Source organism: Podarcis gaigeae (genome assembly GCF_964106915.1).
Source record: "Podarcis gaigeae genome assembly, chromosome: 5".
Taxonomy (NCBI): domain Eukaryota; kingdom Metazoa; phylum Chordata; class Lepidosauria; order Squamata; family Lacertidae; genus Podarcis; species Podarcis gaigeae.
The window spans coordinates 64,823,433-64,839,101 of record NC_139681.1 but is presented as its reverse complement, the minus strand read 5'-3'; the positions used below and the strand labels follow the sequence as shown (position 1 = coordinate 64,839,101).

The 15,669-nt window shown below is 41.8% G+C and overlaps 1 protein-coding gene across 2 annotated transcripts in view; it reads right to left on the bottom strand.

Moving 5' to 3' along the window:
* Window positions 1–5,125: 5,125 nt before the first annotated feature.
* KY (kyphoscoliosis peptidase) overlaps window positions 5,126–15,669 on the bottom strand; it is a 28,003-nt gene continuing 17,459 nt past the window's right edge. For both annotated transcript variants that reach the window (XM_083741843.1, XM_083741844.1), the window contains exons 8-11: window positions 14,961–15,078; window positions 8,792–8,980; window positions 7,497–7,687; window positions 5,126–6,642 (exon numbers count right to left, since the gene is read on the bottom strand). In XM_083741843.1, coding sequence (XP_083597969.1) covers window positions 5,738–6,642; window positions 7,497–7,687; window positions 8,792–8,980; window positions 14,961–15,078 — 1,403 coding nt within the window. In that variant the 3' untranslated portion in view covers window positions 5,126–5,737. The remainder of the gene's footprint in view (window positions 6,643–7,496; window positions 7,688–8,791; window positions 8,981–14,960; window positions 15,079–15,669) is intronic.

Below are 15,669 nucleotides of genomic sequence, written 5' to 3'. Positions count from 1 at the left end.
TACCAAACACTACATAATGATGTGGTAGTGGTTCCATTGGGGGTCTGTCTTATTACTATTTTTCTTTCATAGTTGAAGAGGACAAAATGCAGTGAAATAGATATTCCATGAAAAGAGAGGGTGTTTTGGTGGAAGATAAGTTGGTACAGAAGGTGAAGTTCAATGTAAGTAATAAACACCTATACATGAAATCCATTTTACTTAAACAACAGCTGCCTTATGAAGTACTAAGCAGCTGCTCACAGCCATAAGAGCAAATTTAGAAGGCTGGTCAATCTGCCAGACAGCTATTAAAAAGTTGTTTTAGCTTAAACAAGAAATGTGTATCTTTAAAAATGTGTCCTTGAGCAGAAACCAAGATCCCAAGCATTAGGCTTCCATTCCCACCCCAATTAATCCTTTCTGCCTTATTGGCCCTTGATAATCCAATCTGAATTACAAAAATGAATTACTAGATTTAAAATATTTTCAGTGAAATATGAAAATGGTGCAGATATTCAGCCTTGACCCCTGAATCCTTAGAGAATAATCCATGTGTTCATTTAAATTCTAAATCTCTTACTTTTCCTTTTCAAAGGCTTCTGTTCATCTGTTCAATGTAGTCTATACCTTTCATTTATTGTTTCTTCTATAGGTCAGGGAAGCCCCTGTATGTGACCAGTACCTCCCCTTTTCAATAACATATTTTTAGAGGTTTTAACTTGAATTTGCTCCCATATACATGATGGTATTAATGCTAATTATCCTTTGCTGAATGGATGATCTTGAGAATACGTTATCTTGAGAAAGTGGAGGACATCTGTATTTCTAGATGCAGAAAGGTTTGTTGCCAAGCTGAGGATGTTACTGCTGCTAGAAGGCCGGCCATAATTAACAACCTTCTAAATCTTGATTCTGGAGAATTCCTGCTCTGCAAGAGCATCTTTTTGATGTTTGCCTCTATCTTAAATGTAATAGTCTCTGTACATCACCAACCTCTTTCCAGTGTGCTAACTCCTGTGTTTTGCTTGCTGTGTTTGATTTTTATGGCTTCATGTCATTCTTCGTCAACACCTCTCACAGCAGCTTGACACTGATAGACAATATGAAATCAAATGTGGCATGAAGACAGACATTTTTTTAAAATTTATGTTGTTTTGTAGGAATGGTGAACAATTCTTGTCAAAGCACACATAGCATTTTTTTTTTTGTTAAAAAGTGGTTGGGTAGCTGCCCCCGCAAAGTGAGTATACTCTATCATTTCTTGTGTAAGAGCCCTGGTGTTAACATTTTGAGTAGAGGGACTGAAAGTACAGGAAATAGCTGCTCGAGTCAAGAAGCACATGCTACAGATTTACTCCTTGGAAGACAGAAGTCAGACAGGGAGACCTTGTAATTTTGCCCTTCATATTGAGCAAGGAATTTCTGCCATACACAAGGAACCTGACATGTACATTGGGATTGACTTTCCCTGCACATAGAGGTGACTTCTATGGGAGTGGCCAGCAAACTAAGTTTTGGATCCCTGAAAATGTGAATAGTTATGAATCCATTCCAGATGCAGTTTCAGAGATGTTGTGATTTGTTTTTGTGAAACTTGAAGAGTACAAAAATAATCACTTCGTAACAAATATGACAGTCTTTAAAATGGACTGCTACTGAATGAGAATAACAAAAATTCTTCAAATTCTGTGACTTGAAGATCAACATTTTTCCACTGTGAGTGTTGGTCAGGAGAGTTCAACAACTGTGGCTTTCTATGATCTCCTGTTTGACACTTTGCTCTCTGAACCAGGGAGAACTCTGACTCTGGCTTGCAGGTTCTGCAGTGCATAAGGCTATTGTATCATGTGTGACAGAGTTGGCATCAAACCAGTGTTGATGTTTCCCCAAAGGCTATTCATTTCCTACTGTATGATGATCTTTAAGTTGACCTCCAGTAATGCAGAGGGTAGAAAATAAAGTGTAGTAATAGGTGCTCCAGATTGTGCAGTGCTGTGGAGGCAAACATTCCTTAGAGAACATTATCAGTGGAAAGAAAAGAAGATGCTTCTTAAAAATTTGAAATGCGTAGTGTACCTTGGGATATAAAATATGCCTTGTTGCAGCCATACTTTTTCCTATCTTGCTAAATCTTCAAGGATGTTGTGCATGCCGCCATCGAGTTCAATATAATTCCCTTTGTGACATTCATAATTGGGCAAAGACGAGAGCACCTTAACATTCTCTTGTAAATATATCTAACATCGTAACATTGCTCAGTCCCTTCTAAAAAACTGTGGGGCATCTCTATGTTGTATAGAGCAAAAGTAGTGTATTTGGTGAGGAATATCTTTGGTGGCTCACCCCCCCACCTCCATTCTGATCCAACACAAATTGCTTTAAATCAAAAACTAATTTGGGTGTATCAAATTTTTTCCCCTGGAGGTCTATCTGATCCTAAAGAGGTACAAAAAATGTTCTGTGCCACTTCACTCGTGTTGCTTCATGTAACAGAGTTGGTTACTGTGTTTTTTTTAATTCAGGGGAAACACTGCTTCATTCTTGGAAAGAGAGTTGTAATAACAGAGGTGCCAAGAACCTGAGACAGTGCTGTACTTTGGCAGGGCAAACTGTTAGTCCCAAAATGGACAGCAATCTGAGATGAGCAAATTGCACAAGGAGGTTGGTATTCCTGCTTGTTGCTTCCCCGTGCATATAGAGTACAGAAAATGCTAGAAAGGACTGATGAGTTAAGGGCAAAGAAAAAATTATATTAGGAGTTATGTGTACGGTAGTTTGTGGGCTACATCATCAAAAACTCTTGAGTGGGCTTAATGTGTTGAGACTGTAAATATGCATGTTTTGGAGGTGGAGGAAGGTTGTTTATCCTGGAGGGTGATGACAAAGCTAGTGCAGACTTCTGAGGCACTTTTATCTGTGGCTGCAGGGTTTCCATGCATTCATCTATGCCTTGAGAATGTTGAACATCCCTTTGGAATAATCAGTTGGCCTTAACAGTTTTATAATTAATGAAGCTGGAGGGGAGTTTTTTCTTTGAACTGAGCCTTTTAATAACACCAAAGAGTTTCCTTTTTGCTTGCAAGGCTGAGCCAGATGTTCGCCTTCTACTTTACATATTTTTTTTTAAAAAAAACTGAGAATCAATGTGTATTATATTAGTAGGTTTAATTGGTAATCCTCAGTAAAAGAGTTCAGAGAAAGTTTAAGGATTATGCTTTGGCTGGTGTTCAGTATTATCTGCCTTCACATCAGATATAGAAGATTGCATCCAGCAGCTGAGCTTGCTTGTCCTTTAACTTCCTTAGAGGCAGCCCTGCACCAAATACCATTTTTTGTGCTCTGTAAGATCTAGTTTATAGCCCAGAGCAGGGCCTTTTAGTATCGGAGTCCTGTGAAATTGTTTTCCCTAGGAGGCTTAACTGAGCCCTGCAGCGTAAGCCTTCAGAAAGCAATGCAGGGCTTTCTCTTTTCCGAGAAATTTCTAATGATCCATTAGTGATGTGAAAGTGTAGAATAAAACAATGATAAGAGTGTTCAAAGTCTTTGTAATCCTCCTAGCTATGTTGGGTAGGCTGGTATTGTTTCCAAATATAGAAAAAGAGAAGGGTTTGTTAAAGTCACCTAATCAGACTATGGCAGATGCAAGATTTCGATCAACTGCTTCCTGATTTACAGCACAGAATCCCAGTTACTATATGCATTTTGGGGGTAGCCAACATGGTGCCTTCCAGACATCTGGGTTAAGACTTTTCTTCCTCTGTTTTTAGGATCTGTAGATGAAGCTGAATACGGCAGTAGGTTCAAGAGTGACAAAAGGAAGCCTTCTCAAACTTACTTACCCAGGCCATATTATAATTTTGGGTTAGCAACAGACAGGCAGGGGTAGCAGCAATTGTCACTCATCCGTTGGCAGATGTTATCTGTATGGCTGGCACAATCACGCTCCAACTCACCTCTAAAGGAAATTTAATTCTTTGGATCCTCTAAAATAATATAGCTAATACAATGGCTGCATGTAATGTGATTGTACAATATTACAAAAATGACACAGGAGCCTATTGGAAAGTTATGAGTCATGAGAGTGCCAAAATGTTCCTCTCATGTTTTTAACTTTCCCTTTTACTTTATTTTTTTTACTAAATGAGTGCTCCCCTCCTTTAGAGACCCTACAAAGCTCATCTTACAATGTTCTTTTAATTATATATGTGGCCTGTCATGCTTGCACCACCTTGTGCTTCATCATTCTTCAGAGTGTCATTAACTATTGCATCCACAGTCTTTCCCTGGCTTCTTCTAGTGGGTACTATAATTTAAAGTGTGGTGGGTCGGAAGTTGTTTGAACAGGAGCATAGCTATCTTCCCTTCTGCTTCCCCAAAGCTGAATAACGGATTGGGTAATATTAGCACCTTCATTCAAGGTGCTGTGGGGAAGATGCAGTTGGGACACATGCCACTTGACCATCTATATTGGTCCTTAAACTGTTGTCTATTGGTGCGAACCAAGTCACAGCAGGAAGAATTACTCATTTGACACGGGGCTTGCTTCAAGTATATATATTCCTCCAAAAACCGGTAAAACAAAACTTTTAAAGGCACATGGAAAAAACGAATTGCTGATATTTTTTGGTCTAGGCAATGAATCCACATGGTTCAATGAATATATGAAATTTGTAATAAAAAATTAATGTCACAGCACTGAAAAACCTCCAGGGCTTTCCAGTCAGCTCCCTGAATTTTGATTAGATACAAGGATTTTTTAAAAAGCAAATTGCAGTCTATTGATCATATAGAAGATTAGACAGATTATAACTTGTGTTAAAATAAATTCATTTTCTGATTTAAACCACAGATCTTTGCTGTTATACTAAACTATCCATGTTTGACCAAAAGGGTTCATGTGTTTATATAGAAACTAACTTTTATCTATGATACCTTTGTGTTCGTGTTTCATTCTGTACAGGTCATCAAGATTGTCTTTGGTTATCCCACTGTGTTTCACATTTGGTGAATTGCTATTTCCTAAAATCAGCAGCACAATCTTTTCTTATTTGATAAGGTTGCAAATTAGTTAAGAATTAAATTGCCCTTTTGTTCACATACATGTTCCTTACCATGTCATTTAAAAAGCACCACAGCCCAATGAGATAAAAACTAGTATTTAATTGCTTTTAAGATCTGGTGTAAAAACTTGTTTTCGCAGTATCATTTATATTTGTAAGACAATGAAGTGCACACAAGAAAGCTTCCATTTGGATTATATTCTTGCACCAATATGTGTTTTGATGAGATTCTGCAGCCACTCTCACATTGATGCTCAAAAGTGTGTGGTCCTTCTCTCTTCCTGGCCCACAATGAGTTAGAGAATGCCCCTTTGTTGCCCATAACATATTTGTTGAATGTAAGCCATTCAGAAATCAGCAGTTGCATCCTAAAATGGAGGTGGACTAGGTGGGGAAATGTGCATAATGTACTAGGCTTCTAGCGCAGGAATAATCTATAGTTGAAATTATGTATATGGGAAGTATGACTTTACACTGGTAAAGAAACTATACATTTCCTACAAATGCCACTCATTGTGTAATACCATTCAGGAAGTTTTGATCAAGTTGTATTGTTTCGTTGGTGCTTCAGAGAGGGGTGAGCACTATTCCCCAATGTTAAGGGAGCCTTAAGGAATTACTCGAGAGCGGTATGAACTGTGATATATCAGATCTCGCTGCACATGTGGACATATGATACGAGTAGGAGTGGCCTCCTACTGTGGCTCTACTTCATATTTCAAGATGTGAGAGTAGAACTTGTGATTGGCATTTTCCAGCACCATCACATAGACCTCTGTGCAGCCTGATGTGCTGCAAGATCCCTCCCAGTAGCCATCCTTGCTTAAAGACAAGGGGCAGATTTTTTCACATTGAACAAAAGCCTTGGTAATGCTATGAAGCTTGAGTTTAAACTTAACGTTGCGGTCAGCAGGGAGCAACCCGGCTAGCGGCTCCACTAGCACATAACCCTCCACCCACTTGCTATAAGTCTGGGGGAACACTGGCCATTTCACCTTGGTGTTTGGGCAACAGATGAGGTAGTTGAAGACATAGTTATAATTTCCGGGATCAGACTTCTTTTTCGCAAAGATTTTAAAAGCAAAGTTCCCTGCATGAGGAAGGTGGATCTTAAAGTCCACCTGGTTTCCTTGGCAAGCTTGCAAGATGTGCCGTCTTGTTGTATCCTCGCTGAGGCTCACGTTGCCCGAATGGAGGGAAGCTAAAACACTCAAGTCCTTGCTGAGGATGAAGCTGAGATCGTAGCGCCCATCACTGGTATGAATGATTGGGCCTTTTTGCGAGGGCTTGAGGAATCCTTGTCTCTCTGAGAACCAGCTGGGCCCAACAGGTTGATGAAGTTCCTTTGGAAAGCAGACGTTCCTGTCTACAGAGCTACACTCTAATGTATATTCTATCACACAGTTGTAGACTTCATCTGAGCCTTTGGATGGTTTGGCGTAGATCTGTAGCTTATGGGTCCCCGTCTTCTGTGGGTAGAGCTCCAGGTTCATCCCATTCCTCTTCAGAGTCATCAAGCTATATTCCTTTGCCCCTTTCAGTTCAAACATGAACAGCATCGGCAAACGAGTCTCCACAGCTACTACTACTTTCCCATTTACTGTGACATGCAAAGAAAGGAGGCTGGTTAGGATGTTTCTTACTATTTACTCAAAAATACAAATCAATCAAAAAAAAAAAAAGCTGGAGAAAATGACCTGGAGAATGGAATTGCCTGCTGTACTGTCAATCATTTTGGCAGTGAAAGGGAGAATATTATGGTTGGCTGGTTAGAATTTGACAAGCGTCTGTCAAGTCCAAATTCAGAATAAATAACAAGAGGATTAAGGGCGGGAAGCCTTCATTTTCGGGTACTTGTTTGCTTCTGTTTTATTACAAATGCAGTAGAATTGCTCATCATTCTTGGAAAAGATGAAAGCACCAATGTCTTTCAGTTACAGCTCAAGCTGCCTGCACTTTTGACTACAACCCCTTAGAAACTTGTCAGTTTCAGAGAAGTCTGAGAGAGTTCAAAAGACAGGATTTCAAAATGAAATTATTCGTTCCATGGTTAGGTTCTGAATGACACCATGGGGAGCTTCTGAAACTCAAGTGTACTAACTTGCACCCACATAAGGCTCTGAGCCTCAGCCCAGAATTTTCTGAAACTTTCCCCTTCACTTCAGGCTGGAATATAAATATCCTTGGGGCACAAGCAATGTGATGGGTAATAAATAGCACTTCGTATTTTACACCGATTGGTACCCCAAGGGTAATGGTGATTATGATCAAAAAAGGCTGCAGAACTTTGAACCCCATGCTTTAGTCCCACAGAGCTAATCTTTTAAAAGTAATCCAGCAGCCTAAATCCTAACCTTTGCTACTTTTATTATTATTATTTTTAGTCCCCTACCAAAAGCTGGAACTGTTCCTTATAATAAGATCAGCATGGGGCAATGACATGTATCACTGTACCTGTTTGAATAATTGGTGTTTCTGGGTGGGCTGCCAGCAATCCCATCATGTAAAAGTCACTCTTATATAACATGTTGCTCTCAAACTGTTTCAATGTCACAGCTGGTTTGAGGAGCTGCCAATTGCTGTTGTCTGGGAAATGATTATTAATAAATAGGGCGGGGTGGGTGAGGAAATAAAATTCGTTGTATCTGGAACAAGAAAGGAGAGGTCAATACATCACTGGCACCGGGTGCTCTTAGCTTTCTGCCTTAAACTGAATCTTAACCACGGCTGCAGTTCTAGATAGGTTTATCAATGGGGGTTTCCTTTAAACTGTACATAAATTAGGACCGGAATGATGGTAGGAAACACAGCTGAGTTCTAGGAGGCAAAATGAAGAGATGGGATGTGTAGATTTGGGGCTGGACGGATTTGGCTGAGAATACAGTAGAACAGAGGGTGCAGTCAAATGAGGCTGCCTGTTATAGTGTAATTTATCAATGGCCCAGTTTGGTTATAATGCTCCTGGCTTAATAATGCATAGTTTATGCACTGATTTTCTCATATCAGTCCTGGTCTGTTTAAGGTTGAGTTGCTAGTTATGTTACTGAGGAACTAATGTTAACATATTAACCAGGATTTTAAACCATAGTATGGTCCTGGATAGTTAGGTAAAGGTAAAGGTACCCCTTCCCGTACAGGCCAGTCGTGTCCGACTCTAGGGTTGTGCGCCCATCTCACTTAAGAGGCCGGGGGCCAGCGCTGTCCGGAGACACTTCCGGTCACGTGACGAAACTGCTCTGGCGAGCCAGCACCAGCGCAGCGCATGGAAACGCCGTTACCTTCCCGCTATAAAGCGGTACCTATTTATCTACTTGCACTTAGGGGTGCTTTCGTACTGCTAGGTGGGCTGGGACCGAACGACGGGAGCTCACCCCGCCGCGGGGATTTGAACCGCTGACCATACGATCGGCAAGTCCTAGGCACTGAGGTTTTACCCACAGCGCCACCCGTATCCCTAAATTGCATAATTCAGTCATTCTGCTTCATAGACAGGATTATGCAAAGCACTGAAATCTCCATCCTCCCCATCTTCTTGGATTTCCCTATATAGTGGTACCTTGAGTTACAAATGCATCAGGTTACAAACGCTTCAGGTTACAAACTCTGCTAATAAGTAGTTATAAATGAAGCAAGCAAATCAAACAGTATATGTTGCAGAGCCCTTGAATGTGACCAAGGAAAGCTACCTGTTTTGCCTATCCCCACCCCTGTGCCTCAGAGCTATAGGGAGGAGGAAAGGACAATCATACCTGAAGGTAAATTTGCTGAAACAGTCATCAATGGAGCCACTTCCCCAGGTGCTGTCCACCAAATGCCATCTTCCATCAAGGTAAACTGCATTCCAGGCATGGTCATACTCTCCTGTGAAAGTTTCCCCAGCCCTGTAGCCATGGCCTTTAGAATAACCAGATAAATTCATGCATTGCACTCCTGCAATACTGGGGAGAGTGGGAGAGAGAGAAAGGATAGAAAGGACTTAAAGAACAGGGCCTTGCTTCTAAGGGGCTGTCTTTATCATTCATATAAATGTTGAAGTGTTATGATCTCTTGTGCTCACTGCAGATTAGAGTGAATCACACCTGAAATAATACTCTCTTCATGCATTACTAATATTTATGGGTGTTAAGTCAAAGGCTGTCTTCTGTTCTTCCTGACATCTCTTGCTTTGAGCAAGTGTTACTATGGGAGGAGGCAGACTTTTAACTGTTTGGCAGTCAATCCAAGTGCTGTGAAATTTTTATTTATTTTTTATTAAAAAATAATAATGCCTGAGTAAGTAAAGACTCCTGAAAACAAGCAGCCTCAGATTATTTAAAATAAAGAAGGAAGCCCAAGAGTAGTCCAAGATGTGATTAAAGATGCAGGCGAAAAGAAAAAAAGAGGTCTCACTGTTGTCTTCTATGCTGGAGCCCTGCTGTGGCTGAGGAGGGCGGGGTACAAATAAAATTTATTATTATTTTGGGTAAATTCTCCCAGTCTCCGCAGGTCAATCGGGATAATGCTGCATTCTTAAAGGCAAAATTAGCCTGTTAAGAACATAAAATGAGCCCTCCTTGATCAGGCTAAAGGCTCATCTAGCTTAGCATCCTGTTCTCAAAGTGGCCAACCAGATACCAGTGGGAAGCCCACAAACAGGACCTGAATTGCAATTGGCATCCAGCAATGTAATGCTTCTGACAGCAGAGGTAGATTATAGCCTTCATGGTTAGTAGCTGCAGATAGGCCTGTCCTTTGTGAATGTGTCCAGTTCTCTTTTAACACCAGCCAAGTTGACCATCATTCTCTTGTGGGAGCAAATTCTATAGTTTAACTGCATTGTGTGAAGAAGTCCTTTATTTTGTCTGTCCTGAATCTTTCAACATTCAGCTTCTTTGGATGGCCCCAAGTTCTAGTATTATATGAGACAGAGAAATACTCTATCCATTTTCTTCACAACGTGCAACTCTGTCATGTCCCCACTCACCTTTTCCCCAACCTGAAAAGCTCCAAACATTGTAACCTTTCCCGATAGGTGAGTTGCTCCAGTCCCTTGGTCATTCTGTCATCTCTTTCCTCCTCTTCATCCCCAAACTAGGCATAGGAGGATGTAGTCTAGGCTGGCTCTGCTTGTAAAGGTTCAGCCCCATAAAATCCAGCTGGCTGCTCCACCAGCAAAGCTGCAGCCCTGACTGGAGTCCTGTCTTGACCAGTTCTGAGGAATTCACACAAGTCTCATAGTACAATGTCTTAGTTTATACTTGTTACATCCAGGTTAGATGACTATAGGGCTGTGCATGGGGTTGTTCTTGAATACAGCCTTAAAGCTTCAACTGATCCAGAATGTGGCAGTGAATTTTCTGATAGGAATTGTCCATTCTCCAGCATCACTGGTTACCAGCTTGCTTCCCAGCTCAGTTTAAGCACTGCTTTGACCTATCATGGTTGGACCCAGAATATCTCCAAAATCACATCCATCCATCTCAGCCAGCATGGGACCGTCATTCTATTGCAGAAGCCCTCTTTTGGGTTTCATAACTGCTGTATGAAATGGCACATCAGTATCCAGGAAAGGGCCTTTTCAACTGTGGCACTCAGGGTTTGGACCATTCTCCTGAGCAAAGCACATAATAGTTCTCTCACTGCCTGCAGGCAGTAACGATGATCTCATATGTGAACTTTTGTTGAAGTCTGCTTTTATCATGTGCCCCGCTGCTGTTTTACATTGCTGTGTTTGTTTTTGCTGAAATGTGTTGTGGTTTTAGCTGGTGTTTCATCTTTCTCTTGCTTTGTATTATGTCGGTAGTTTTGTAAGTTGCATTGCATATTCTGTTTTAAAAAGGCAGCAAACAAGCCAGTCACGTAATAATTCTGGACAATCCTATAGAGATGGCCTAACCAGGTTCCTTCCTTTTACTGTTAACAACTCATCAATTAGGAGTGAGTGGCTAGAGAGGGCTGTGAAGAGCTCCCTTGACGCTTAACAAAGCCAGTAGCTTGAACAGAGTGATGGTAGATGAAATTAAATTTGTGGCAACATTGGATTGAATGAAACAATTGGAATTGATTGCAGACAGTGATACAATCCTTGCAGACAGTTCAGCGAAAGCATCTGCTCAGTGCATGGAGATGATTAAAAGCAAATAAGATGTTAGCCTGTGTTTCAAAGGGGAATAGAAGATAGCCCGGAAAACAGTGCAAATTACAATGGTGTTACGTGAATGGCATGACCTTCCCTTCAGTACTACTGCAGTAGACAGAGCTGGTCACTTCAATGTGAAGAAAAGTGGTTGAGAACAAAAATTTGAAAGGCTTTAGGGAAAGTGCATGAAGGGAGAGAGAGTTGTTTCAGCCAGGCGTGTGGAGAAATGAGATAATTGCCAGTGATAAAGGGTACGGCTGGAGAGAAGGCAAGTCTATATAATCAATGAAAGGAGAAAATGGTTACTTGGTTGACGGTCGGGTTCTTCCTCATCATGTCTATAGCTGGGCCAGCACTAGAGGCAACAGTGATTCCTGATTTAAACTGCTGAAATAGAAGCGTTTCTGCATGTTGCTACTTCCCTCTGCCAGCATGGTGTTTTGTTCACCCAGTTAGTTCTGCCCTTAGTCAATTAACTTTGCTGTTTCGAGCTGTGGGGCTGCCAGCCCAGACAGCTGCCCAAGTCAGCAAGGCTTTGGAGTTTTGGATGGGCTCTTCCTTGATATGCCAAGCTGGCAATCCAGCATTGCTTTAAAAAGTATTCTTGGTTAATTATATTATTTACATCAACAATGGAGATGGATGGTGTCTTGTCAACCTCATTTGTTTCCAAAGCCATTTTTGTGGTAATGATTAGGACTGCAAGGTAGGCTTTCCCCAGCGTTTATTATCCTCCATAAAAGTCGTTCATCTCACAAATGCAGCCAGAGCTGCGGCAGGCTTGCCAAGCAAAGCAGCTGTTGGAGACGAGACCCTGCTGCCACCAGAATCTTCAACTCCTGATCAAACATGGAGGTTACATTGTATGTGAGACCTGAACACCGGAACGCCTAACAGGGTGCCAAAATCTCGGCATGAGAGGCGAATTCCATGGCCCGACACTGAATGCTCTTGCCCCCAAGCCTATTCAGTTAGAAATGTTATGCCCTCCATCCAGTGTCACTTAAATGTATAGCTTGAAGAAAATTGCCTACATACATAGCGAGACGGTAATGAAAGGTTGAGAGTGCACCTTGTTGCTACATGAAGATTATCACCCTGATCATTACAACAGCAGTTGTGCACCATTATTATGTTGTGCTGGTCTTGCTGCAACAACAAGCTAGCTAATCTTGAAATATCACAGCCATTGCTTGGAAGTACTCTAAAGGTTTCTGCTCTAGAATAGAAATGAAAGACAAATGTGTCAGCTTTTGCCTGCTCAGCAGGCACAAACATAGCAAAGCTGCTCCTTTCTCTCTCACCCCAAGCATTAGGTTTTTGGCTGGAGGTACACTTGACAGAGCAATGACAAACCTAGACAGCATCTTAAAAAGCAGAGACATCACCTTGCCAACAAAGGTCCATATAGTTAAAGCTATGGTTTTCCCAGTAGTGATGTATGGAAGTGAGAGCTGGACCATAAAGAAGGCTGATCGCCGAATAATTGATGCTTTTGAATTATGGTGCTGGAGGAGACTCTTGAGAGTCCCATGGACTGCAAGAAGATCAAACGTATCCATTCTTAAGCAAATCAGCCCTGAGTGCTCACTGGAAGGACAGATCCTGAAGCTGAGGCTCCAATACTTTGGCCACCTCATGAGAAGAGAAGACTCCCTGGAAAAGACCCTGATGTTGGGAAAGATGGAGGGCACGAGGAGAAGGGGACGACAGAGGACAAGATGGTTGGACAGTGTTCTTGAAGCTACCAGCATGAGTTTGAGCAAACTGCGGGAGGCAGTGGAAGACAGGAGTGCCTGGTGTGCTCTGGTCCATGGGGTCACGAAGAGTCAGACATGACTAAACGACTAAACAACATTTGACAGAGCAATGGTTTGGGGTAGAGAAGGGAATTTGGATTCAGTTTCCTCTTCAACAGTGTTTGCGATGGAAAAACAACAACAAAGGATGGCAGGATTCTCTGTTGATTTCAATGTCTTAAGAAAGGAAAACAAATGAGGTTGGATAATTTGACTGAAAGCAGAACATAGTACTGCCTCAGTCTAACAGGAAGGGGCTACATGCTTTATTGAGGCACACTAGGCAATATTCAGGTTTGCGAATGGTGCAAAATACCCTATAGAGACTTCCTACCTTAATGGCTTTTTGTGGTATTTCTGCACCCGTTCTGCACCCCTCAATGGGCTACTTATGGTCCCATTTTAGGATTTCATTGTGTGATCTCAGCCATAATGAATGCAATGATGTCTGCAGCAAGTAGTCAATGTAACTTCACTGAGGGCTAAGAAAAGTCTTCCACTGGCCCCAGCCCATTCAGTGAGGCAGAATGGAGAGAGATGGGATACATCTCCATTGCCAAAGCAGCCACAATGCTTGTCACGCTGCTCTGGCAGACTTTGTGTTCATCAAAACATGATGTGGCTAACCTAGCCTGACCCATGTGTAGTTGCCCACGATTAGCTGTTGCAGAATGGATAAGGATTGGAATCCATAGCACATTGGAAGACATGCAGTGAAGATGCACAGCGTCTGCATTCAAGTAGGCATGTAAATGCTGTTTTCCATAAGCATCCTTCTTACAATGGGATGAACATTTTGGTGAGTGCTTCAATATCCCACAATTGCTTAATTAGCTTCCAGCAGGGCTAGATCCTGACAAGGGAACATTTGGATTAGTTGATAATTTCTATTGTTAAATGATATCTGATAACACAACATTTCATCATGTTGATGTTAACTTTTTATGGACACCAGGGGCTTGGCTTGGAAGACCTCTGAAAGCTGCAATTAAAAATAGACATAATTCCTTCCATAAGCACCTGTGTTTTCCCAATGGGTAGAGGATGTATTGGAAGAAAACCTTGATTTATTCTCGATTCGATTAAGGTCTGGATGTAACAGATTGGGTGGCATGGGAATCCAAGTCTTCAAGGAAGTTCTAACAACATCTTTTTTTTCTTTTTTTTTTTTTAAAAAGCATTCTCACCAGCCTTAATTCATAAAACGAAGCTATCAGGAAAGTTCTTGTGAAGGAATCAACTTGTATGTCTTGTAGCCATTCTTTTGTGAGCAGTCAGGTAGAAATTAATCACAGTGCTTGCACAGCCAAATCCCATCCCTCTAACTCAGGGTGGGAAACTTCAGGCTAAAGGCCAAATGTGGCCCTCCAATCCTCTCTAACTGGCCCTTGGGAATCTTCTCAGGCCATGCCCCTCACCAGCCTTGCTGTCCCCTTGAGAGGGAGGAAATGTCCTGTTGCATGAGTGCCACACACACAACTTAGATGAATCCTGTCCAGAGTCTGCCCTCTCACTCACCACTGACTTGTGGCCCCTGGGAAGTCCTCCAGAAAGGAATGTGGCCCCTGGACGGAAAAGGTTTTTGCACCGGGGTGCTCCTGCACTAGATGTATGGGGCACTTTGCAGAGGATGTGGCCAAGTCCAGAATGGGACACACCACTCACCATTTCTTGCATGTGAGGAACTGCACGGGGTAGTCTATATTCTTCAGTCCTAATGTTCTTTTAACCTTCAGATGCTCCAGAAAAAAATCAGAGAGCCTCTTCTAACTAAATTATCCCCATGTACTCATCTGCCATTATGTTAATGCAATGCGAGCCTCAGCAGATGGTACAAAGTAAATTATGGAGGGGGGGGGGCGGAAAGCAAAATTGACCTTTCTAGGACTTGCTGCTGTTCAACAATACAGCTTCAAAACAGTGCTTCAAATCCTAGTTGGTGTTAAGATAGAACTGGTGCATAGGTAACAGAGCAAGGGAACATTTCTGATCTTCATGTACCTGCACATTTGTTCAAAGAGCCCAGCGTATCCCTCGCAAATGCTCTTTCCACTCTGGAGAACATCCTTGGGCTTGAAAGACTGCTGGTCTTTGTTAAAGAAGCCCACAATATCATATTCTGGGGAGCAAAGGTTGAAAGTTTAACCACAGGTGTAAAGTAAACAAATAGACAAAGTGAAACAAGGGTCATTCAGACCTGCGCTAAGTAACCAGGAAATATTCACATACAAACAGGTACAACAGATGTTTACGTAGGGTGGGATTCACCTAAGGAAGCCTGTCAGTGGAAACCCTTGGTAATGTGCAATGGATACTGACACACTGTTGTTAAAGAACAAGAACAAAACAACTTTTCCTATCCAAATTAGACTTCTGAAATGAAGAAACTTAACCAGGAGAAATGCATTAGTGTGTAAAAGGACTGTGAATTCAGTTAACTTCTGCTGCTGAAAACAAACTCCTAGCACTAAGTTCAGTGTGCTCAGAGTCACCCTGTTCTTTAATTGTAATTGGGATGTCTTTTGTGTCTGGCTCTGGTTGGTAGATACTGAGATTCTAACAGGGGTGGGAATCAAAGGAGGTCTGATCAGCCTGGTCTGCTTTGCCCCAGGGATAGATGCACCACCAGATCTAAATTCCTGCTAGGCTCTCACCAGTAGGACAGAAAGGGAAGAGAGGGCAGTTCTTTTCTTTTTCAGTACACCAGTCC